Consider the following 25,192-nt stretch of genomic DNA (forward strand, 5'->3'; position numbering starts at 1 on the left):
TTTGCAGCCGTGTTTTCCTCTATCACAAACTCACACAACTCAATAAGTTCTCCTATTCTCTAAACAAGGAATAAAATGTGATTTTGTCTTCGTGTTCAGAGGAAAAATGTGTTTCACAGTGTAAATATACTCAGGGTGGCAGAGTTATGTTCTGAAATATGCTTAAAATCTGTCAAAACATTGACGGATCAGAGGAAACGGCTTCATTTAATCAAAATGAATGTTTTCTAAACTCTAGATTTTAGTCCCTAAAGCTTTCATCAGTAAACAGTTTAGTGGCAGAAAATATTGAACAAATTTTAATCGAATATTAAACTATTGCTGTGAATTCTACAAGTGCTCCTGAGAAACAAAGACACTTTACAATATTATTAATATTAATTGACTAAACACACATTTTTTTTAAATGTACATTGAGTTTGAATGAGTTTTACATTTCTCTTAAAATGCTGGAAACTATCAAAAGACCAAAACAACAAACAACAAAAGATGCTCCTTCTTTAAAATGGGTTTTCTTTTTTTTATTGTTTCTAGAACATCATGAGGAATAAAAACATAATTTAGAGTCAATTTTAAAGTAATCAATGCAACAAAGAGACAGAAGTACTCACATGTGTAACTCTCCCAAAAGAGACAATAATAAAAAACAAAGCAAGAAATTATTTCAGTTTATACAAGTAAATAAATAAAAAAAAAATAAAAAAACAAAGACAGGCTTTTAAATAGTGAGGAATCAGGTAAACTGGGGAAAAAGGTAAACAAACAAGAACAATGTCAACTCACTCATGCTTGGATGTGTGTAGTTAAAAACCAATAAAACAGGATGTGGGCGGCTCATCAGGACATTAAACTAACACTAAACTTAAGCACCGATTTCCTTCATAGAACAATGAATGGTTCCATTTCTGACCTCATAAAGTATCCAGGAGTAACTTTAAACCTGCATGTCGGGTTCAACAAGGGAAGCTGATGAAATTGTGACCTTTTAAGAAAATGACACTACAGGCTCAGTATGTAAAATTTAAAGGTCCCATGTTATGCAAAATTCAATTTATAGCAGTTTGTGACAGCAACATGTGTCTCAATAGCCTGTGTGTGAGGCTGTCGAACTGCAAAAAGTGTCATCTTGCTCCACTTTAGTGAAAGTGTGTTCACACAGGTGAATCCCAGATTTTCCCTCCACGACATCATGTGGGGGAAAAAACCACTTCCTGCTCTCTCTGATCCTCCCATAGGTAGGCGACTTTCAGATAAATTGAATAAATTCAGTGTAATATGATTAACTCTAACAGTTACCCTTTCGGGTTGCAGGAGCCAACTGTAACAACACACATGATAAAACTAAGAAACAATACCATCCTGAAATGTGTGACCTTGTTCAGGAGACTCTCCTTCTGGCTCACATTCTGGTTCAAACGACAGTGTTTCTACGAGCCACGGCGATAAATAAACCGTAAACATTAGTGTATGGTACAGCTACAGAGACAACAGGTGTTTCTGCAGCGACGAAGATTTGATATACAGAACAGAAGTCAAAACATATAGATGAAAATCAGTTGTTGCTGTAAACATCTTGATGTGTGTTAGCATCAAACCAACCATCAGCTGGAGCTGTTATTGGGAGAAATTAAACTTATCAGCATCGCTGTTAACCTCTTTAGTTTCTCACATCAGCATAACAGATTTCCTCCCTCAGTTCTTTCTCCTGATGTTACGGTATCGCTGTGTGTTTATGTCTTGTTGCATTTTCAAGCATCGACAGGAAACATCTCCAACCTCTCGTGGTGCATTCAGGTGCTTCGAGCAAACAAGCAAAAGAAATGCAAAGCGTGTTGATAAAAAAGCGTGTTCAGAAAACAACCGCAGACTACCCCTAGAATTAACACACCAGATGATGAGACAGAGAGGTGTCTTTCAACGCCGTTTAAATAAAGTGGATTTGATGGAACTGAAGCTAAACACCGACTCAGAAAGATTTACAGGATTCAGTTCATCCGGCGGACAAAAATGAACGTGTGTGTGTGTGTGTGTGTGTGTGTGTGTGTGTGTGTGTGTGTGTGTGTGTGTGTGTGTGTGTGTGTAAAAGGCAATCAGAGGGAAACTCTGGGTCGGTTAGTGGACTTTCCTCTTCCTGGAGCGGTATCGTCTTCGTCTCTGCTTGTACAGATGTCGGTAGTTGATGAAGAGTCCTGAAGGGGGACGGAGAGCTTCAGTCACTCATCAAACATGTTTCTTTTAAGAACATACAGATGAACAAACCCAGTGTCCAGTTGGTTCATGTCGCTCCAACTTGCCTCATTAGCCTGATAACTGCGTTAGATTTTCTTGCTAATTATTTTAAAACCATCGATAGAAGCTGAATAATTAACTTACTGGACCTCAAAAAGCACACTGACATTTGATGCATGCATAATTAGGATTGTGTTTCAGAGTTTTGTGCATGCCTGAATGTCTCTTTATTCTTCCTAAACAGCTTCAGGTTAAAACCCTTCAAGAATGTTTTCATCATTAAAGATTGTCAGGCTGGGTTTGCTTCGCCTCAGTAGTTAGAAAACCAAACTGTCGGCAGACAGCAGAGAAGAAGTTGACGCATTAACCTCGCGCCACCAAAACCTCACTGTTTCACAGTGTTACAGATGTCGTTTTAGGCTTCCACAAGTGAAAATAGTCCAATTTCTCTGTGTTCAGCTGCTCACGTTTCTGTCTGAACAGGGAGAAATGAAGTTTTCTGAAATATTATCATTCACTGTCCGGGTACACTCACGCTTTTATTGATTCGATAAAACAAAAATTGAGTATTAAAACGAGATGCAACTTTTCGATGGTGGACTTTTCTTACCCAGAAACATGAGGACCAGGAAGATCTGCAGCGTGTAGGAGAAGCTTAGAGAGTGTCCCAGCATGGCGGGCAGAGGCAGGCTGAACAGGCGGGTCTCGTCAAAGACGGGCAGCGACTGGATCACCGCCACCGCTGGAAAAACACAACAGACATCATCCGCTCAGCGACGACGACACGACCGGCTGCACCCAACCGTCTGCTCTGGAACCGAGAAGGCACTGACCTTCAGCGATGACCCCCAGGGGGTAGAGGGGGATCCAGATGCTGTACCTCAGCCACGTCAGCAGCTTCCACTCTGAGCCGAGGCAGGCCAGCATGTAGAACGGGTACCTGACAGGAAGGAGGGGACGCGGCGTTCACGGCAGGAAGTGGCACGCTCGCCCGGAGATCGGACACACGGAGGCGGAGCAAACCTGAAGATCTCGATGGTGCTCCACAGGTAGAACACGAAGAAGACCACGGGTTTGTTCTGCATCTCCTCCAGGCTGCCGAAGATGACGAACAAAATGACGTTCCTTCCTGTAACCTGCCAAGGCAGAGAATTTGTTTATATTTTACAATTATAGATTTGTATAAGAAACCTTTCTCTGTCGATTCTTTTTTGTCAGTTTGTTTTCTATCTTTGGTGTGATCCTTGTTGGAGGGGGAACTATACCTGTATAGTTCTTTCATTGAGTTTGCATATTAGATATTTTGTGAATTCCTGACAGCGTGTGGCATAACTCTCCATGATTCACCTCAAGTTGATTCTCGTGGATGTCTGATTGCATCCGCAAACTCTAAGTAAGATGAGAAGGGTTTTGGTTTTTACCTGGATCATGGCAGGAAAGAACCCGGTCTTGACCAGGCCCAGCAGGGGATTGATGACCTCGAGCACGGCCATCATCTGACAGAAATACATCATGTCAGCCATGGTGTGGAAAGTGTCGTAGAATGAGTCTGTGCCAAAGGGAGACGGACAAAACGTGATCAGTCGACGCGAGCCGTTCTCAATCACAGCCATCATTCACAAAACCAAACCCTGCTGGACTCTTTTTCTTGACTATATTCTCTCATTTATATTCTCTTTTGGGTGATACATTTTGTTGTTATTCTCTCTCTCTCTCTCTCTCTCTTTTTTAAATTTTGGGTGATATATAGATGTACGCTGTAAGAGATCAAGTGAAACCAATCATCCATTGCACCGTATGTCGTATTATGAAATTATATCACATGAAAGAAAGCAATAGAGCTCAAAGTAAAATTTAGCATCAGTCAAATGTTTCCTCTGACGTGCTTCATGTTTCTTCAGATGATTTTCTTCGCCTTAAAAGGCGTTTTGGTTGCACGAACCTTGACCGAGGATGAAGAGTCGAACGGTCATGTTGACGAAGATCCAGGAGAATCCCAGGAACTGCACCAGGTTGTACATGAACAGGTAGCCCCTCTTCAGTCCGAGATAGTCTGAAAAAACAGGGGAAAGCTACTCATGGAATCAACTCATTCGGTTCCTGTGCTTTATTTTGAGAGGTAATGGTTTCCACTCACGATCTTTACGGACTCTCATGTCCACGGAGAGCTTGTTTAACTTCTCCTCCTCCTGAAAGAACAACGTGGAGTTTACCACTTCTCACTTCAATCGACAGTCGACACTTTTACTGTACTTTGTACTTCAGAAAGGGGAAGAAATCTCATGTGTTCATTTGTTAGTTAATTGAAAAAAAATGGAATAAAGAAAAAGACGTCTTGTATAATTCTATACACAATATTTAGAGTACAATACTTTTTGAAAAGAGATTGGTATTTTGAAAGAAAAAAAAATTCCCACAAGAGAATGATGCAGCCATGAGCAGAGGGGTTTATCGGTTTTTAGTCTGAATGATTTATAACATTTTGATGTTGATTTTAAATTATTACAGAAAGCAGAAAGAAAAAGCTCTGGCTTCACAAAATAAGGACGAAGAGGGACTTTTCTTTTCTTCAGTTCATCAATTTCTGAAAAGTTCGTTATAAATAAATCTTAAACTGTTGTACTCTGAATCGTATCAACGCTGCTGTGGAATGCGTCAAAGTACCAGACTTTTCAGAATTCACCTGCCAGAGCAGAGAAAAACCGTGGATGCTGCAACACACAACATATAACCTGTCTGACAGGCAGTTTATCTGATTTTCCATCAGAGCAACGCTTCGTTGGTGGCTCAGCTTTGCATAGCGCTGCGTGAAACCGACCCGGCTGTAAAAAACTGAAGTTATCCTAATCCAACATAACCTGTTTACACTGAGAAAACAAGCCAGATCAGTGTTGACAGACGTAACCGCCGCCCCCCGTCTCCCTGCCGGGTTGGGATTGTTTGAGCTCTTGCCTTTGCCTGAAGCTCCATCTCAGCGTCGGACTCGTCCAGCCAGCGGTCAAAGTCCGGAGCCAGAAACAGAGGCTTCTTTTCCTGCAGCGTCAGCCGGTCCCACCACCGCTCCTCCTGCTTCCTGATTTTGATGTCCACCTGACGCTGGGTGGACCTATGGTTGATCTGGAAACAGAGGAGAAGAACATGACAAGAGGACAGGGAGAATGAGGAAAGAAAATACCGTGATCGTAAATTATGAGTTGGTAAATACAAAGGACATATGTGTTTCACTGGTTAAACAATTCAATGACACTACCCTAGCCTAACCCTCCTCCTATTTGCCATTTACACTAACTATAGCGGTCGTCCAGGAACCTGAGAGTAGTCTGGACAACAAAGCTTGAGAATATTGCAGTTTAGAAACAGTGCAGAGGGGAGCCGGAGATATGTTTAATCTACAAAATGAAAACAAAGTAGCATGCAGGGTTTGCAAGGAAAAACAGTTACATAATTACTCCACTGGATCAAGGTGCAATCACCTTAAACTCAAGTATTTGGACATGAACTCAAAGCATTCATTCAGAAACACTGTGATCCTGCTCAGTCTGAGAACGTAACGGCTCTTCTCAACAAACTCTCAAGATCGGCTTCAACTCAACTTCACGCAAAGAGAAGGCTTCAGGAAAGTCAATGAACACATTTGGTCAGAATAGACTTTTTCTAGATTAGTTCACTTGCATTTAGTTGACAAGGAAATTGGAGCGTGCAGCGCAGTACACAACATCAACAAACAAAACACTGAGAGGCATATGAGCACATGGAAACAGTCAGATGAAGACAATATTAATATCTAATGGAAATTCCATGCTTTGTGGGATGGGGCAGCTGTGTTTGAGAGCTGGAGGAATGAAGGAGTTCCTGTCATGGATCAGTTTGGCTTTGTGGGTTTGCTTCCACACCGAATTCAATTGTCAGAAACGTTTTTTTTTTTTTAATTAAAATGGAAATGTGCCTTAGTTAACTGTGAAGATAAAGACAATCAAATATGGCACTTCACTGCTTTGTGGTGGTTATCGGTGATTTAGGCATTTACAGCAATCACAATCTTCAACAATCTATACGGAGCAGAAGATGTTGTGTTAATGGACTAAGTTCCGATGTAAGCATTTGCTTCATACGTGCATATGAATGATGGCTGACTTCAGTGTGTTGCAGGAGATGTAAAGTGGCAGTAAGTGCTCCGCTCCAGCTTGAATTGAGTCGTGCGTTTGCAGAGTTAGTTGCTGAGTCAGGAAGTTGGAGGAGTTAGCTTCCTGACGAGCACTGATTGCAGATGCTGAAAGGAAGATGAAGGCTCATCCTAAATGGATTAAATGTATGAGGGGAAAACTCAGCTGCCGGTTTCTGAGAGGCTGCATCCATCCTTAAGCATTTCTCTACTTGATAATCGTTAGATGGCACAGAAAGAGGCTTTTTTCTTTAAACTGTCAAAAGCTAAAGTCATCTTCAACGCTAATGGATGCAGACTGGAAAAACCTCCAGCAGTACACGACACCAAGAGATGCAGGTCAATAAATATAATAAAAAATTACATCTGCATGAACGTTCATGTGAAAAGATCAGTCACAGAAGGAAAATCAGTATCATTAAAAGATATAAACAACAGGAAACAAAGAAAAATGATCAGGAAAAAAAAAGTATTTACCTCCGGTCTAACGGGCTCCAGGAACTCCAAACTGAACTCATAGTCATTATCTCCTTTAGCACCATGGCCCTGTGCTGTAGGAGAAATACGATAAACAGAGTTTATTTCATTCTATTTTCCTCCACTGAAGACAATTAGATATTTATTCAAGACATATTTTGTGTAATTATCTCTATAAAAGGAAAATACTGACCTCTGAACTGAAGCGTGTTGTTTTCTTGCAGGCTAATATCAAGATTCTGGGGGAGAAAACAAAACAGAACAGAACTAATCTTAACCTCAAAGTAACACAAGAAAATTAGTTGCTGTGGACAGAAAATCCAACGTAAAGAGCAAGACAGACCACTCTCCCGGTATTCAGCATTACTGGCTGCTACTGATGATGTGAAAAGTTGGATCCTTTTAAAGTGTCTTTTTTCTTGCTAAAACAACTACTTGGTGTAGTTTCTTGAGAATGTGCATGTTTGTTTAGGACTGCTTGAGTGTTAAACTCTAGAACATCTCCAGGTTTAACCTTACACCTCTCTTAAAGTAATTCAGTCTGTTGCGACCCCGTTGCCATCAGCCAGGTTTCCATTAGGCCGTTCCCTCTCCAGCGGCGGAACAAGAACCTGAACTACCATAAACCATCATGAATCTTTGATAAGACATTTGTCCGACAGGTGCAGGATGAGGATGACACAGCCGGCGAGGGCTGAGAAGAAGGAAAACCTGGATTTAAAGATAGCAACACAAACAGTCAGCTGGTGAAATGTAATGTACTGTTGAGCTGTAGAGCAAATGTTCAGATACGCTGATCTAACTCTTTTTCAAACAACAGTTATGTTGTCTTTTCTTATCTCTTTCATCAAGTATGAAGGCGTGTACAACACTTCATGAAGAAAGAAAGCTGTAAAGTTCTTGTAAAAAAGCCCACTAGAGAAAGCCCATCTTATTGCTCAGATGTAGATTTATTGAGACTTACATCTAAATTGAGAAAACCACAAAGAGACGCAAATGGCCACAATGAACAAAGACATCTAAACTGCCATGAAGACAAGAAATAACAAGACAAGAGATAAAGAACATTTATAGGAGAGACATAACAACCAGAGACCCAAACAGACAACAACCACAATCATGAGAGCTCTAAACTTACAATGAACTACCATTCAAAAAAAAAAAAAAAAAAATCACAAAAATGCAGAAACGAACTGCAAACACAGGCGCAATAAAAGACATCAAAAACAACCAGAACAAGACCAGAGGAGATAAAGGACAACCGCATATTCGCAAAGAGGCAAAATATCAACTACCTGAGCAATACAATCACATACATAAAGAAGAGACACAAATAATTATAACAGAGAACCACTAGTGATGACAAAAGACAACTTGTGGCAATGCAAGAGAAGCAAAGAGATACAATCCACAAAAAACATCAACAAAGACATGAAGAAAGCTTTGACAGAAGGTGAACAGGCGAACAAAGATAATCAGAAGTGCAAAAATAACCAAAAGAGACACATAAGATACCGGCAGTGTGAGGAAACACAAACAAGGAAGACCTGCTACAGCTCTCACTTAAAGCCACCTCACTAAAGAAATTCAGATCATACTGAATTCGTCAAAGTTCAAACAATTTATCTTATTTACAGTAAAACCAAAACCCCTTGATTTATGACTTACGTAATTACACATGATTACCCTTAAGTTGGGGAGAAACACACATTTCCTAATGGTTAAAACACTATGCTAAGATGTGATAGAGTTATGTTTTTAGTTTTATTTCCAACAGATCCATGTTAGAGGTCATTTCATCATCAATAAAGCTAACAGCTAGCTAAGTGAACGAGGCTGTTACAACAGCGGAGACAAAAGTTGGCCCTAGAACTTTACACCCACGGCACGAAAACACGAAGACAATACAATGGGGTTGTTGTTACACAGTTTATATGAGTATTAAGAGATAAGTTGAGCTTAAAAGACCCTGATCGCGGTGGTCGTCCTACCTTAGCGTCGCTCAGCTCTACTCGCAGCAGGATCTCTCCGTGCCGCTGCGCCCAAAACACATGAGGAGTCAAAATCTGCATCGTCTCCTTCTTCAGATGTCTACATGGCAACACGAGGGAGGAAATACACCCAAAGCCCGAACAGAGGTCCCGCACCGACAGTCACACTGAATCAGTGCGGACGGACAACAGACAAGGATGGAGCGCACATCCGGGAGGAGAGACTCTATTTCAAAATAAGACTGTATTTCCGCCCACACCGTTTCAAAATAAAATAAGATAAACGCCAGCAGGGCTTCTTTGTTGTCAAAATTGCCGTTTCAGCACCAATCAATCTATCATAGTGACTAATTCCATTGGAAATTTGAACGTAATTAACCAACTTTCAGCACAGAATAACTCAAAATCGTTTCAATCTCCGCAGCAACCATTTTTTGGGTAGTTTGTCCATTTGGAGTTCCCGTAGTGCATGCGCATTGGCCAGTCGATCTGGACGCGAGAATCAACAAACAAAAAACATGAAAGACGCTAGTCGGCTCGTTGCACCCCTCGGTGGGAAATTTCAGTTTAAGAGAAACCCAGACGGAACCATAGACCGACAAAAAGTAATTTGCATATACTGCAGAAAGGAGTTTTCTTTTCATCGAAGCAATTCCAGCTTGAAATATCACATTAACGCTAAGCACAGATCTGTCTCGGATTCTGATAGCACTTCAGCTAACGCGTCGCCCTCCGTTCCACAAACCACCTTCATGGAACATCAGCACCCCAGTAAGTCTACCTCGGACCAGCTGACTGACCCCAACCCTCGATGTCGCGCCTGCTCAGCGGTTCAGAAGGGCTCGGTGTAAACAAACGCCAGTGGTGTCTGTATGAGGGACGCAAAGCACTGATTAGACTGACAAAACGAAACCATAATAATGAGAAATGATATGCTAAAATATTGTGTCGCTTTTGGCTTTTCAAACCACAGCGTGGTGCAAAGGCAAAATCCGAATGGAAGCTCGAGGGACCGTCTTCTCATGCAGTTCTGTGGGAAATTGAGTATGAAATCATAAATTGACTTTGGATTTTAAAAATCCTCTTTAAGGTTGATTGACCAATAATTTATTATATGAAACATATCTACTGAGAAAACATTTAAAAGCACGACTGAAAATAGCACATTTACTGAAACGTGGTATTATGCTATAAAGCTGGTTTTCCACCTGTTCTTACGCATTCATCAGATTATACATAGCAAACATGAGTATGTACATACTTATACATTCTCTCCCATCCACATAGCAACATATGAAAACTTTATCTGTATTTATTTATAATTCTGTTGGATCATTAGTCCATGAGGCCACAGATAACATGTCATAACAGTCACTCATGTCTGTTATTTGTTTCAGCCTGTAGTGTGTCTGAACCGTCACATCCAGCTCATCAAAGCAGTGGTGACATGTCTGATTTCTAACCACTCTTCAAGCCACTGGTACTAAACTCTGAAATGGACAAATAACATTTGAAACAGAACAAGCAGCGATGATTCATGTTGCAGTCTCCCAATTACAACACGGACCAGAGGGGTTTGTTTTGTGCCTGGCTCAGGTCGAGCAGAAGTAACAAGGCCACAATATTGAGAACTGCCAAGTGGATGGCAACAAACTGCAGACTCATTAATATTGTGGAGGATGTGGGCTGTAAAAGTTGCCTCTCAGGATGCATTGTACAAGGCTCCATCAAGAAATAGAACATCAAAAATTCACAGGCTCTGTGAAACTGAAAAGGGGAAAAAGTAAAAGGCTTTAGCTGTTGCCAAACATGCCCCCGGACAGAAAACAATTGGACTGCTATGAGTCACAGTAACTGTCTTTAAATTACTGTTACTGCACTTCAGATTACTGCCACATGAAAAGTCATTTACATTGAGAATAATGAAGATGGTCACTTTGCAGAGGCATGTGCTGAACATTTCTTGCAAATAACTCAACACTCCTTTAACCAGTGTTCGATGTGAGAGGCTGTTCTATGTTGCAGGCAAGCATTGTAAATAAGTGATCTAGTCTCTTCTTGGAGAATATCAACAACTTACTTTGCCTTTGTTGCTGGCTGGAAAGGGGATTTTTTTCCCCCACATGAACTGTTAAAAGTGTTTAATAAACATGTTAAGTGCATTTATGTTCCCTTCTTTCTTGAGTCTGTTTGCTCATGCAAAATTAAATGTGATTAATATAGATTAAAAATGAATATTTAATTGAAATGAATCTACAGTAACTGATTATTTTGATTGCAAATTTTATTTGTTTGACACCACTACTTTTTACTCAAGTGAAAGGCATAAAAAATAAATGCTCTCATACAACATATACTCACTCAGGTGGAAAAGTTAAACAAAAAAAGACGCTGATTCACTATACCCTGGCATCTTCAAACTTTTTTGGGTGTAAGGCAAGTTTATTTTGCACCATTCAGGCAAGCCAATTTCTCAGATTACAAGCAAGTCAAGGAACTATGTTTAAACAAAGTTTATGATTGCGAAGCACATGAAAACAAAGTGATTAAGGCATTAAAATGAACATCAGGCTATTATTTTGAATGGCTGGAGAGTTATGAAAGGAAATATGAGAAAGGTTGAAGTCTTTTATGATAGCTGTCTCTGTAAGATCTCCAATCGCAGACATGGTGAATCCCTGCAGAGCAGCTTACTTCACGATGGCGCAAACAATTATTCTTCAAAAGCATGAATTCAAACCCGTTATCCAGGCCAAAAGCAACACTGCTGGCAGCTAAAGCCTTTAAGGAATTCTGGCAGAAAATTGCTAACTGTTAATGTGTAACTTTGTGTTGTGTTCCAATAGAAATGGACAGCAGTGTTGTCCATGTTATGTGTTGGAACATTGATTCCTCACTATGATGCCATGAGCAGCTGTGTGTTGCATACATTCATAATTCTGCAGTTAATCCCTGTGTGACCAATAATATTAACCTCTTCATTTCAGATCCAACCAAAGTTGAGCTAAATGACGATGGAAACAACGCAACATTAGAAAAATACATCAAAGAGGTCCGTGACACGGCTTTATTTCTTCACACTATCTCAGTTTTATGGATAAAATTGATGGAATTTAATTGAATGTTGTTTGCAGCTCACAGGGGAAAGAAAAACTGAGTTCATGCACTTGAAAAAAAAAACCTGTTTTGACACAGATGAAGTCTGGATAATGCAGTGGCTGCTGGTGTATTTTTGCTGCCTAACTCTTGGTGGTGGTCTGCTTGTTTTACTAAGTGTGCTCAAGTGCTCTCCATCCTATAAATAATAAATGGCTACGCTTATTTTACAGGAAGAAGGAGAAGAAGAAGAAGGAGAAGAAGAAAGCCCTACTGAGCCCGAGGCCCACCCGGAGGCCCCCACCACAACCGAAGAATTAAATTCAAATTCAGTGAGGGTGGTTGGTGTGATATTGGCATTAGTTTAAAACAAGCCTTAAAAAGTGACCATGCATCAACACTGTATTCCATTTTTTTCAGGTCGGAGATATAACAATGAGGTGGCTCCACAAAAGAAAGTTAGAGCTCGACATTGAACACAAAAAACTACAAATTAAAATAGCAAAGGTGGAGCTGGAGAAACTGGAACTTGAAAAGATGGTAATTCAACGATTTAGTCTTATTTATTTTCATGCATGGTGAAACAATTAGTAGGTCAAATTCAAGCACTTTTCACATCTTAAACACAAGATTAAAATTCAATAGTTGCACCTGAATGAAACTAAACTGTGTACTCTTTTTCAGGAATGGGAGAGGTGGAACTGCAACGGTTACTGAAATACTAACGACTGAAAGAAATAAAACATTTTGTTTAACTGAAAAACTGCAGTGTTATTGTATCTCTGACAGCCACCCGCACAGGGTGATCAAGGGACATGGGCTCCACCACATAAGGGAGAGGGAGGTCAGTGGGTGGGGAGGTTCCTCTCCTTCACAACAGAAATATTGTGTAGGACAACACATGAAGTGAAGCACCACTCTCAGCCCTCTCAGGCAGTTGAACTGTGCTTTAATGATCCCAAATGTTATCTCTATCTTGACCCAAGGACCACATTAAACCTCGTTTGTGGCCCAGAACCGGGGTCAGGATAGGGGGTCTTTATGAAGGGCTGGCAGCAGGCATCGCCCCTGTGGCCTAACAGCACTCCACTGACAAGAAGAAAAGGAAAGACCTCAAAGAGTACCACAAAATACAGATTATGAACATGATTCAAATATTAAACGTGGAGTGTTCACACCCTGCTCATGTTTATTGGACAGTGCAGACTCCCTGAAGGTCTGGGAGTCATGTGGCCACTTTGCTATGAGACTGCTGACCAACATCAGATGTCACGTCATCTGCACCAGCATTTGAGGTTAACATTAGAAAAGACTTGAATATAGTTTAACAGTGTTGTGTGTGCTTCTTTGTATATGTGGACTGTTTATGACTTAAAATGGTTATATTTTTCAAAAAAGGAAATCAAGACAGGACGTTGAACTAATTGAATGCTAAATGTTTGTGCATTGCAAACAGTTATGCATTATGTGAATTACTTGAATGTTGAGGCTGTGAAACTGTTCTATTTAAGTAGTCCACATTAAATTTGGCCCGACTTCCACAGATAGGTATGTGTGTGCAATCGATGACACTTATTACCCAGGGGAACCCTGTGAAAAAGACATGCTGCATTTAATGTACGGCTACATTATGTGTATTTCACATATATCATCTAAATCATCTTGCCTGCTATTGCGGAAAACCCGTGTGATGACGACTGGACAAAAATATATATTCATCCTGTAGGGCCCTCGCCACTTTATGGATAGCTCTGCAACATGTGCTTTTGCTGAAGTTTTCAGCATCTGCAACGGTATTCAAAAAAGTACCTATAAATGAATGAATAAATTTAGGGTGTTGTTTTACAACCCATCCCACTTAGGATTATAAGACACCATCAGCACAGTCACTGCAAAAGGCTAAATCAATACAACTAATGTTTTTGGGGGTGAGGTTATAAAGGACAGAGGATGATGTGAGGCCCATAAAGACATTATTTGTGATTTTAACCTATATAAGAAATGTTTTTTTTTTAATTGATTTTTTAGCCTGCCATTGGCAAAATACCTCAGTGCAATGCACACAGTCTGAGGAACAGTGAGCACCCAACTGCGATGAATTACAGGTGCAACATATGGCTTGAGCAGTTGACAAATGTCCGATGAAAATCTGTATCTTTTGAATACGATGTCATTGGAGACATTGAAAGGATTGCATCTGTCGCTAAAGACTCTCTGTGTTCTTAGCGCTTCTCTCAGAATCTGTGTACCAATCTCAACAGGATCTTCTGAGAATGGGCAGGCCATTTTTTTTTAAAAGAGAACTGGTTGATCAGGAAGCGCTGCTTTTATACTCACTGATCTCTGACCCACAACTTAATTGCTCCAGAGCAGGACTTCTTATTGGCCTTTCTTATGAGCTTGTTGGTGACATAATTATTATATTCAGACGTGATTAGGCAGGGAGACGTCTAAAACATGCAGGAGCCTTGTTGAAGACCACCCAAAAAAACCCATCTTAATATGAGCACATGAACGCATCACCGTACAAACTTTTTGACGTTCTGCCCTCAGATCTTCTGTGAGGCGTTCAAGTCCTCTCGCGTTGTTTTCACTGCTTTCAAGGAATCATCCTGTCAAGTTTAGGACCGCCTGTTCCTGGGAACAATGTACGAACCGGAAACTTGTTCTCCCACCGCTGTTTTGGTTAATGTTTGTTAACAAAGTGACGGTTTAAATCTCCCTCGGGCACGCCCATTCCTTCTCCGTCTCTCTCCGTTCCAAAGGGCGGCCGGCTGGAGGTTATCTAACAGGGAGAGAGTGAGAGTTCAGCTGGGCTGAGGGATATCAGAGACTCTCTGGGACAGCTGGACTTCATCAGGTGCTTGGTGTGTGAGGAGCCCACGTCAACGTGTCTCCGCACGGATGTCCAGCAAGTTTACTTAAAAAAAAGAAAGAAAGATGGACCGAAGAGCTGAAGCGTCTGGAGCCTCGCGAGGTTCCTCCCCGGGTCCCTCGGCTATGGACCCCCAGAGGAGGAGGACGGTGATTCGCGTTACTTACCTCATCACTGCTCTGGACGTCACGTGGATGTTTCTACAGTTCGCCGTGACGCCGGTGAGTATTATGTCAGAGCAGGGAGCTGGGAGCTGGAATTTCCGTGCCAACCTTGAAGGCAACACACCAACATCAGATAAAGGGGAAACACACGATGTTATGAAGAGACTTGTATAATATTTTATGGCAAGATCATTTATATTTTATGGTCAGTGGAGTTGTTTTAAGGTTGCAATTACGATCAGTTTCACTAAATGCACGTGCTTTTGTAGAAAATCCTCATTATTAACAAAGAGCCGCATTCAGAGCGCGAGGTGTGCAGTAATGTAAAGCGCAATCAGTAGATGGAACTGCTGGACGTTTGAGCTGTTTTCACTACCTGACTCAGGTCATTTCTTTCCTGAAATGTTCAGCTTCATTACCAGACAGCCACAAAGAGAAAGTACAAGCCTGGTAAACTGAGATGGCAGTTAGAGTAGAGAGTTACTTTATTAATCCCAAACTGGGAAGTTCTGTCATTGCAGCAGCATCAGTGGAAAGCAAACAAACTAGAAATATTTGATTTATGCAGAAAAATCATATACAGAGAAGACTATATATACTTATATTTACATACCCATATGCATACACCATATACAAACACCATATGCAAGCACCAGAAACAAACACCGATATATGTATACATAAGGACACCTGCGCATACAAATACAATAAGTACAACCAAGGAATAAGAGATTAAAGATATGAGAAATGTGCTGAATAAAAGAAGAGAGGTGTGTGCAGAGCAGGATAAAAGAAAAACAAGTGCTTGAATGTGGATAAATAAGGGTGTTGTCTGGAGAATAGAACCTATGCAGCACACAGCTGTGAGTTTCCTCTGTTAGCCAGGTGTGAGTCATTGTACAGGGTGATGGCCTGTGGGAGAAAGGATTTCCTATATCTGTCCTTGTGACAGCGGAGCGCTAACATTCTGTTGGAAAAGGAGCTCTGAGGTCTGTCCAGTGTGTGGTAGAGAGGGTGACCGGGGTTATCCATCAGTAAAAAGCAGTTCGTTCAGTGTCCTCCTCTCCACCACAACCTCCACAGTGCCCAGTTTGCAGCCAATCACAGAGCCAGCTTTCCTGATCAGTTTGTTGAGTCTGTTGGAATCACTGGCTCCAATGCTGCTCCCCCAGCAGACCACAGCGAAGAAAAGTACACTGACGACCACAGACTGGTAGAACATCTCCAACATCTTGCTGCAGTCATTGAAGTATCTCAGTTTCTTCAGGAAGTACAGTCGCGCATCCCCTTCTTGTACACAGCGTCAGTGTTGGATATCCAGTCCAGCCTGTTGTTGATTTTGATGCCCAGGTACTTGTAGTCCTCCACCTCCCCCACATCCTCTCCAAGAATGCACAGTGGCTGTCAAGACTTCTTCTTTTTCCTGAAGTCGATCACCATCTCTCTGGTTTTGTTGACATTCAGCCTCAGGTGGTTGGTTCCAGCCCACTCTACGAAGTTATCCACCACTGCTCTGTAACCCCCCTCCCCGCCCACCAAAACACCCAACAACAGCCCAGTCATCAGAAAAATTCTGCAGGTGGCATGACTCGGAGTTGTACTGAAAATGAGGGCAACTGGTCGGTAGTCACCGGGGTCCAATGAGCTCAGCTTGTCTGAGCTTCCTTAAGAAGAACCTGAGCACACAACTCTGTGGTGTGCCTATGTGCAAGACCCAAGTGGGTGATGTGTGGTGTCCTAATTTTGCTACGTGTGGCCAGTTGGGGAGAAAGCTCTTCATCAATGAAGCCATTGAGCACAAGTCTGTCTGAAATGATTGATGTGGAATGGCAAAGTGAAGTCGACAAATGGCTTCGTGACTTAGGTTAGACAAGTCATGGCTGCATGAAGTGCCGTGAAAACTTCATCTCCTGTGGATCAGTTCCCCATTTACATGAACTGGTCCAGATAAGTGGGGATCATTATGTCTTTAATGTGCTTCAAGTTGAGCCTTTCAAAGTTGACAGCTGGCTTTTTGGGGATGACACATGGAGAGGTAGGGAGAGGTGTAGTGAGAGGTCCTGTAATCCTACTGCTAGAACTTCAAGGCCTGGCCTGACGCCTTGTCTCATCCAGCAGCTTTGTTGATGTTGATCCTCCTGGTGGATTCTATCTGGTGATGCTGCAGGTTGAATGAGAGTTCGCTGCAGATCCCCAGACTGGTGCTGCTGGACCATCTCTCGGCTCTCTTGTGTCTTGAAGCGAGCTAAGAACTTTTTCATGACCTGGACATCTTGTGACATACTCCAGGGGCATTTTTTCATACCTGGACAGACTATATGTATGAAATAATTAGCACAATATTCAACTAAAAATGAAGCAAAACAAAAACAAAGAAATGCTGCTAGTGGAAATTTTAGATGCACATATGGGAGAAAAAACATGCTATACATTATGATGGAGTGAAAGAGCACTGTTATTTGAAGCCATCAATGCACAGATACTTTCATGTCAGCTCTTGTTCATCTCAAATCATACTGTTATTACAGTTCTCAATCAAAGTATTGCATGTGGCATGTTTACTGCTTGTGCGGACATAATAATAAACATCTTTTGTAAAATCGTCTATTTAACGTGTATTAAATTAGTAAAAATAAACTTGATAGATTCAGCCTGAATGCTTGGTTATTATTGAAAGTGTTTAATTTGTGTGTGTTCTTTCTGTCTGTCTTCAGTATTTAGCAAAGAAACTTGGCTTTGACACGTTACAGTTCGGTTATTTACAAACCACAGTGGGTGTCATTCAGCTGTTCGGCGGTCCTCTGTTTGGAAGGTGAGTTTCTGCTCCGTAGGCGATGCAAATTAGAGTGACGCTCGTATGTTTGACTGCAGGCTTTCACTTGGTCTGCAGGTTTGGGGATCTCTTCGGGGCACGTGCAGCTTTGACCTTGGCGTGTTCTGCCACCATCGCTTTCTTCCTGCTGCTGGCCAACGCGACCCATCCGGCCATGCTGTTCATCCACAAGCTCCCCACTCTCTTCATGCACGTCATACCTGGTGGGCACCTTGAAACTCAAGATGTTTCTGCACCTCAAATCCAGATAATTCTGTTTTTTATTTCATACTCCTTTCTTTTTATGTATGTGGGTGAAATTTCTACAACTAGTAGTGCTGTCAGTTTTAATCGCATTGATCGCAATTTAATCGCATTGATCGCAATTAATCGTGATTAATTCATGGAGAACTGTCAGCAATGAACTTTTTTAAAGCTGAGATTAATTGCAATGAAGAATCTAATCCTCATAAATCAGTCCCAATGTCAGGAAAAAACACTATTATCCTCTAGTTCTTTTCTTTGACCCAATTGGCAGACCTCAATGGATTAATCGCGATTAAAATTGACAGCACTAACAACTAGGCAATTTTTCTCAAATTTCCTGAAAGAAAAAAAGAAAGCAAATCAAAATTAACTGAATGTGAAAATCTGAATTATTGGTTCCAAATGTTCTCTCACATGGCTACACTGATATTTTTTGACACACACACACACACACACACACACACACACACACACACACACACACACACACACAAAAGTAAAAGATTTGTGTTTTCCTTGTTTGCAGTGACTCAGATGGTTGTTGCGGACCTTTCAGAACCTGAGAAAAAAGCTGACGCTTTAGCCAAACAGGGAATGTGTTTTGGGATTGGTATGATCGTTGGCTCCACTTTAGGAGGACAGCTAAACACACTCTATGGGTAAGTGACGCTGTGAGGATCATACAGTGTGTATGTGTGGGAGCAAAAAAATAAGACTTTCAGAATCTATACAGAATGAAAAAAGTGGATTTTTCTATATCATCTTTTCTAACATATGAATGAAATGTGTGAAAAGGTTTATCCCAGCTGACACAGTTAACCTGCCTGTTTCTCAGGGAGGAGTTTGTTGCGTATTGTGGTGCTGCAGGGAGCGCAGCCACTTTGCTGCTGGTCTTATTCTTCATCCCTAAAACCACTAAAGTCGAGTCTGCCACAAGCAACGCTGCAAGTAAGGAGCACTTCTGTCTGTTACGCCCGCTGTTTTCAGCGGATGAATGAATGAATCTGTATGGAAAACACAAACTTTAACAACCGTGTGAACATTACTGGAGTGGAGAGAGACAAATATTTTACAAATTCTGCTGCTCCGTTTGACTTTACATTTTCATGATTTCTTTCTGTCCTCAACTGGAATCAATATTTAGCTTTCTTTTTCTGTAGCACCTTATTTAAATGTTTTTGACAACTCCTTCCCACCTTAAGAATGTATTTATCTTCTTAACCTTATTTTATTTTTACAATGCTTTATTGTTGTTGTCAGAAGAATATTTTTCATAAATGACTCTCCAAATGATTTCATGTCCTTTTGAGAAGATGACTCCATGTGTCCGTACCTTTCATAACAATAGGATCAGGTACAGTTTGACCAGTGACTATAGCTCCACCTTTTTCAGTCAAAACTACATTCCTGTTTTAACAAAGACGTGTTGGAGTACATGAGATCTCTGACATATCCCTTGTTTTTATCTGTAAGTGAACAAATGGCTTCATTACTAAAAGAAAAAAACTTCTGAACTTTCACTTTGATGGCAGCAACGATACGAATGAGGCCATTGATCCAACTCTGGATACACGATTCATCATTGTTTAGATTGTCTTGTGCAACAACCTTACTAAGGCATGTGACTTTGTGTCGAGAAAGTAATGTTGCAAACTACTATCACAGATTGAACAGTTCCAGAACATTCAGATCACAAGTGTTAGCAAAAGTCTCTCATTACAGTTTTTCTTCAAACATTTAGCCGGTCAAACAGATATATATATATATATATTAAAAAAAAAAAAAAAAAAAAAAAAAAAAAGACAAACTGCATCTTCAGGAATTTAGGTTCCCAAAATATTTAAAAACTGTCATTTTTCTTATTGTCAGTGTCGGAGGTTTTGATCATTCTTACACCACTGAAGCAAAGGGGTGGAATTTCTTTGAGGATTCAGGATGAAAACTTGCCCAGTGGCCTTTAAAGATTTAAAACTGATTGAGCCTTGTAATGTGTCCCTGCCCCCACTGATGGGTCAATGCAGAGAAAAGGAATTTCCCCAAGTGGGATTATTACAATGTGTTTACTTTGTTAATTATTCTGAAAGAGGTATACATTGATTATTTCATTGATTATTTCAATCTGTGAAAAAAGTAACATTCAGTCTCAGTCACTACATGGCTTCATTTCAGGATCTTAACCGGTTTTATTATTTCTGATTTTGCTGCAGGTGAAAATGAGAAGAAATCAATATTCAGCTTGGGAGAAATCACAAGACTGAGGAAGTTTCCAAGAGTGACCAAAATTTTCACGATCAAGATAGTTTCAGGTTTGCCATCAGGTGAGTGTTATTGTGAAAAACAGTTTGCTTATGGATATTTTCAGATTCATTTAAAAGTCTTTGCAGTTTTGAAGATAAACATACGAATGCAAGACTCAAATATTTTAAAGGTACAGTGTGTATGTGTCAGGTAATGTCACTATTGTCCAGTAGGTGGCAGTAAAGACTCAAACTTTCAGCACTGACTTGTTACCTGTTGCTTTTTCTTTGGAGTGGCAGGACAAAAAGCCTCACTGCACCTTCCTGTGGTATAAAGTGGTATTACAAGACAGATAACGCTGTAGGTAGCTAGTTAGCTTATTAACTGATCTGCTACATCACAGTAGTTATTTTTACTTGAAAATAAATAATGTGACATATGGGCTCTATGCACAACTCAACCACTACTGAACTTGTCTCCTGTCTTTCATGATAGGATGAGCTGATTAATGCAGGTGTGTTTGACCATTACTGTTGTGGTTACAGAGGTCAGGGACACCTTGATTAATCAGCTCGTCCTATCATGAAAGACAGGAAACAAGGAGCCTCCTGAAGTTCAGGAAGTTGTGCATAGAGTCCACTGCACTTTAAAACAGACCTACTGTTTGAAAGATTCATGTTGTCGGAAATTCCTTAACTTTCTTACTCAGAACTTCCCATTTCAGACATGTTTGGTCTGTGTGATTCTGTACAATTTGTCTCCTTGGACATGAGAGTTTATGTTTTTCAAAATGCCATGTCCCTCAGGCTTTCTGTACATCCAGGAACTCTTAATCAATTATTCTCAGTGAAAGTGAGCTCAGTGATGTGAATGTTTGTGTGGAGAATTGCGTCGCTCTAATGGGAATCCTGCTGCTTTTTAAAAGTCATTTTCCAGGTGATGTTCTCAATCATTGCTCTGGACTTCTTCAAGCTGCTCCCTGAACAGAACGGCTACCTGCTCGCCTACTTTGGCATCACGCAGATGGTGAGAGTGAGATGCTTTTAGAAGACGCTTGACGCCACAGCTGCTCCTGACAGCCGACTCTCTGTGCAGGTCGTTCAGGGAGGAGTCATCGGTCCGCTCACGGCGAGATTCTCCGAGCATTCGCTGCTGCTTCTGTCCATCGGAGTTGCTTGTTTGGTGGGAGTGGCTCAGATAGTAAGATAGTTTTTTTTTTTTTTGTTTCAAATTTCTACCATGTGACTTCCCCTTGTCCTTGAAAGGATACACTTTTTTGCTGATACAGTCAAAGTTGCGGTGCAGAACATTGTTTTCTACATCTTGTTGTGTGTGTTTAGTTACTGCATTTCATCTCAGATATAAGCTTAAAGATGTAGTTTTTCTCTTATTTTGCACAGTTACAATACACATTTGTTTTTGTTGAGAGAAGCAAAAAAGCAAAAACCACATTGTATCAGCGCTGTCAGGAAGCTCAAAAGGAAGTAAAATCAATAATAGACTACTAATAAATTTGATTAAAACATAGAATATCTCAAATACTAATTACAGAAAATGTGAGAATGTATTTTTTTTTATTCAAGCCTCACATACTGTTTGGCTTCACCAGATATTTGATATTTGGCTGCAGTAAAAAAAATACCCATAATATCATTATTTCACCTCAAAACTGGACAAGAATTGTCAAGTGATGTAAAATACACAGTGTGTCATTTTCATTTGCATTAGCTTAAATGGCCTTTACATTCATTAGTGTGTATCATATTAAAAAGTGGTGATTCCATACGGCTCAAATTGGACAGTGAAGCACACAAGCATTTTCAGGGTTTGTGAGAAGAAGCCAGAGCACAGGGAGAACATGCAAATACTGACCAGGATTCAACTGCAGATCTGACTGTGTGTTATGAACGGTGGCTGACACAAATCAACACAACATGAATGGAAAAATGTACGGCATGAATTTAAACAAATATTTTGGTGGAAGAAATAAATCCTTGGTTATACAATCCACCAAAGAAGAACTCACTGTTTCTTCATGGCTTATGGGTTGGTACGGTAATTTTTGTAGCTATTGCATGAATGCTGCATTTCATACTTTTGTTTTATTTGTTGCATTTTCATTGTTGTGAATTTTCTGGTGTTGCGTTTCACTTGCCTCGGGGACTGGGAGCCAAAACTGAAACACACCGAGTCACTTCCTCAGTAAAAAACAGCTTTTAGTTATTTGATTCATCACAACATTGCAAGAAGGAAAACCTGCACAGATAAACACGGTATTTCAGCAAAAATTCAAATGTACAAGCAACAGCTTAGCAGAGCTGTTTAACGTTTCTCTTCCAGTAACGCTTACAAAGTGCTGAAAGAACAAAACAGCAACAGGAACTCAAGCCTTCCTGCACACTGACCCAGTTACTTTTCTCATTTCTCTTCTTGTGCAGATTTTCATGGAGAACGTGGCCCAGTTCTGTGTGATCGTCGTCCCCATGATGTTTTCCCTGAGCCTGTTTGGTGTCATTACTGACAGCATGCTCACCAAGAGCGTCCCGTCCTCGGACACAGGTGAGAATGTCCCGCTTTTCTCCAACCAGTCCCCATACATGACAGTTAATGTCAGATTGTGATCAAAACAAAGCATTCCAACATAAAGTGTAATAATTTGATATTTATGTGGAGAGCTGATATTAATTTGCATTCATACAACTCGATTAGAGTAGGAAACTATTGTATAAAAATTTAATATGATATCTAGATTTATACAGTAAATATGCATTTAATGCATACACCTTTTTGGAATATTTTATTCCATTAGCATTACATTTACGGTATATACATGAGAACTTGGAGTTCACAGGGTTTAAAAAGACAGTTTATGTGTATTTTATTCACTTATCTCTATTTGATAAATGTTTAAAAAGATCTACCATCTATATCACTATATGCTCAGATATTTTGTTATTAAGACTTTTCTCTTTTACCTTTAATGATTCATAAACATAAACATTTGACCAGAACAATGTTTATCTCACTACATCTACGGATGTGTGTTAAAACGGTTAAAGATTGAGTCCAGTCAGACTGTGAGAGTTGAGTTTCATCCAGTTGTCTCTCTGCGTTCACACACAGGCACGATGCTCGGACTGTGTGCGTCTGTCCAGTCTCTTCTCCGGACAGTCGGACCGACCATCGGTGGCTACCTGTACGTGAATCATGGCATTTCCTCCATCGGTTTCAGCCAGTTCTTTATCAATGCTGTTATTTTAGTTTACTTGGTGCTGCGGCGCGCCAACAAAGACGACAAGGACAGCAAATGAAACTGGAGGAGGAGCTTATTGTTCCTGTTAAAATGTTAAAAGATCATTTTATTTCTAAAACAATCATTTTAATAACATGAAACATTCCAGTTCCTGGGCTTTCAGGTTTTGAACTCTGTTGGGGGAGATTACAAACTGAGCCACTAGATGGCAGCAAATTGTCCGTTTTGTCAATGTGAATGGACAACATGCTTTTTACACTGCTTGAACTGAGCCCAAAGGAGGTTGCACTGGAGCAGTGCTGATGCCCTCATTTTCAAATTATCATTGACACACACACACACACACACACACACACACACACACACACACACACACACACACACACACACACACACACACACACACACACACAACTATTTAAATCATTTTGCTGATGCTCTGAATAAAGACTATTATAATTCATGAAAGGCTTGACAGGCTATTGTCTTATAAAGAGGATTATGTGTTGAAACCCCTTAAATTTGTAATGAAAGTTTATTTTATTATGTGTTACTATTTTTCAATAAATGGTTAAAAAAATGTGCTTGTTTGTGCTTTAATTCATTTCAAAGCTGAGTTTTACTCCAGATGTCTGTTCACGTTAGATGAATGTCATGCTATTCCTAAAACCTCTGAATCGGTCATGTTTAATGAAAATGAACATACAAGTATCTGTTATTGCAGGAACTTAAATATATTTTTAAAAATTCTAAGTATGACAGCTATTTAATAATAAAATCCAAAGTAGCGTGATGATATTCAGAAGTGACCACATTTGCACTAAAAGCAAAACTCTCATTATTCAGATCCACACACATTTTGAGTGACTGTGTTGTTTAGAGTTTGAGATAAATTTATTCCACCCTTGGTTACTCTGTAAAAAAAAAAAAAAAAAATGTCATTCAAAAACAGTCAATACAGAGAGGAAATAGAAAAGCAAAGGGTTCTTTTTGCTATTTACTAAAAATGCATTGATGTGGAAACATCTTTTTATTTTTAGATTGCTCCATTACAGTGTAATGACATGAAGTTAGTCTGAAGCCTTAACCATGAAATGGTACTCGGATTAGGGTTAGTGTTAGATTCTGAGCTGTTCTACAGACAATTGGATCAGAAAACAGTGTATAAGTACAACTTGATGAACTGTAATGATGAGAAAGGAAGCTAACCGTAACCCGGGTTTTAACGTGAGTAGGCTATAGAAAGAATTCAAAAAGGACGTAAGCTGGCAGTAAATGACCAGTTTCTGCAGTTTCTTCAGTTAACGGTTAAGAAATGCTGCAGGATCTCAAATCACATCTCAACGTTACTTCCTAACCCAGTAGGTTTGCATTTACTTCATATCTACAGAGGAAGATACAACTAACCTCTTTTATTTGCATTGACAGATGTTGATCAAAAACTAAAGTCAAATGCCTTTTAATGCACCTGATCTACTTTGGGCAAATGAAGATTTGTGTCATCAAAGAGGCACTGAGGATCGCACTTGAAAGATGCACAAAAAAGACGCTATTGATGCAGCATGTTTGGCTTCAGAGGGGAGTTTCTGTACTCGCAGATGAATTAATGAGCAACATGCAATGTGATT

General features: G+C 40.3%; 3 protein-coding genes across 4 annotated transcripts; 2 read left to right on the forward strand and 1 right to left on the reverse strand.

Annotated features, from left to right (window-relative positions):
* Window positions 1–515: 515 nt before the first annotated feature.
* Window positions 516–9,076, reverse strand: LOC115393819 (very-long-chain (3R)-3-hydroxyacyl-CoA dehydratase-like). The gene is made up of 11 exons (XM_030098932.1): window positions 8,860–9,076; window positions 7,062–7,107; window positions 6,869–6,942; window positions 5,182–5,346; window positions 4,367–4,418; window positions 4,172–4,282; window positions 3,651–3,778; window positions 3,253–3,365; window positions 3,063–3,169; window positions 2,840–2,971; window positions 516–2,189 (listed from the first exon to the last, which is right to left on the reverse strand). The coding sequence occupies exons 1-11, from the start codon at window positions 8,938–8,940 to the stop codon at window positions 2,113–2,115; spliced, it is 1,086 nt and encodes a 361-aa protein (XP_029954792.1). The 5' UTR covers window positions 8,941–9,076; the 3' UTR covers window positions 516–2,112.
* A 284-nt stretch (window positions 9,077–9,360) lies between these two features.
* On the forward strand, window positions 9,361–12,704 carry LOC115389947 (zinc finger protein 687b-like). 2 transcript variants are annotated; one of them, XM_030093546.1, is made up of 5 exons: window positions 9,361–9,630; window positions 11,847–11,911; window positions 12,189–12,287; window positions 12,376–12,495; window positions 12,640–12,704. In XM_030093546.1, exons 1-5 carry the CDS (start codon window positions 9,378–9,380, stop codon window positions 12,670–12,672), a joined length of 570 nt encoding a protein of 189 aa, XP_029949406.1. In that variant the 5' UTR covers window positions 9,361–9,377; the 3' UTR covers window positions 12,673–12,704. The 2 variants fall into 2 exon arrangements, with proteins under 2 accessions (XP_029949406.1, XP_029949399.1); XM_030093539.1 differs by lacking the exon at window positions 12,640–12,704 and having other exon boundaries at window positions 12,376–12,630.
* A 1,826-nt stretch (window positions 12,705–14,530) lies between these two features.
* Window positions 14,531–23,980, forward strand: slc67a1 (solute carrier family 67 member 1). Its single transcript, XM_030091308.1, has 10 exons — window positions 14,531–15,051; window positions 17,709–17,806; window positions 17,885–18,030; window positions 18,600–18,732; window positions 18,909–19,021; window positions 20,281–20,391; window positions 21,237–21,337; window positions 21,407–21,511; window positions 22,750–22,870; window positions 23,435–23,980. The coding sequence occupies exons 1-10, from the start codon at window positions 14,896–14,898 to the stop codon at window positions 23,620–23,622; spliced, it is 1,272 nt and encodes a 423-aa protein (XP_029947168.1). The 5' UTR covers window positions 14,531–14,895; the 3' UTR covers window positions 23,623–23,980.
* The last annotated feature ends 1,212 nt before the right edge of the window (window positions 23,981–25,192 follow it).

Source organism: Salarias fasciatus, chromosome 1 (genome assembly GCF_902148845.1).
Source record: "Salarias fasciatus chromosome 1, fSalaFa1.1, whole genome shotgun sequence".
NCBI lineage: Eukaryota > Metazoa > Chordata > Actinopteri > Blenniiformes > Blenniidae > Salarias > Salarias fasciatus.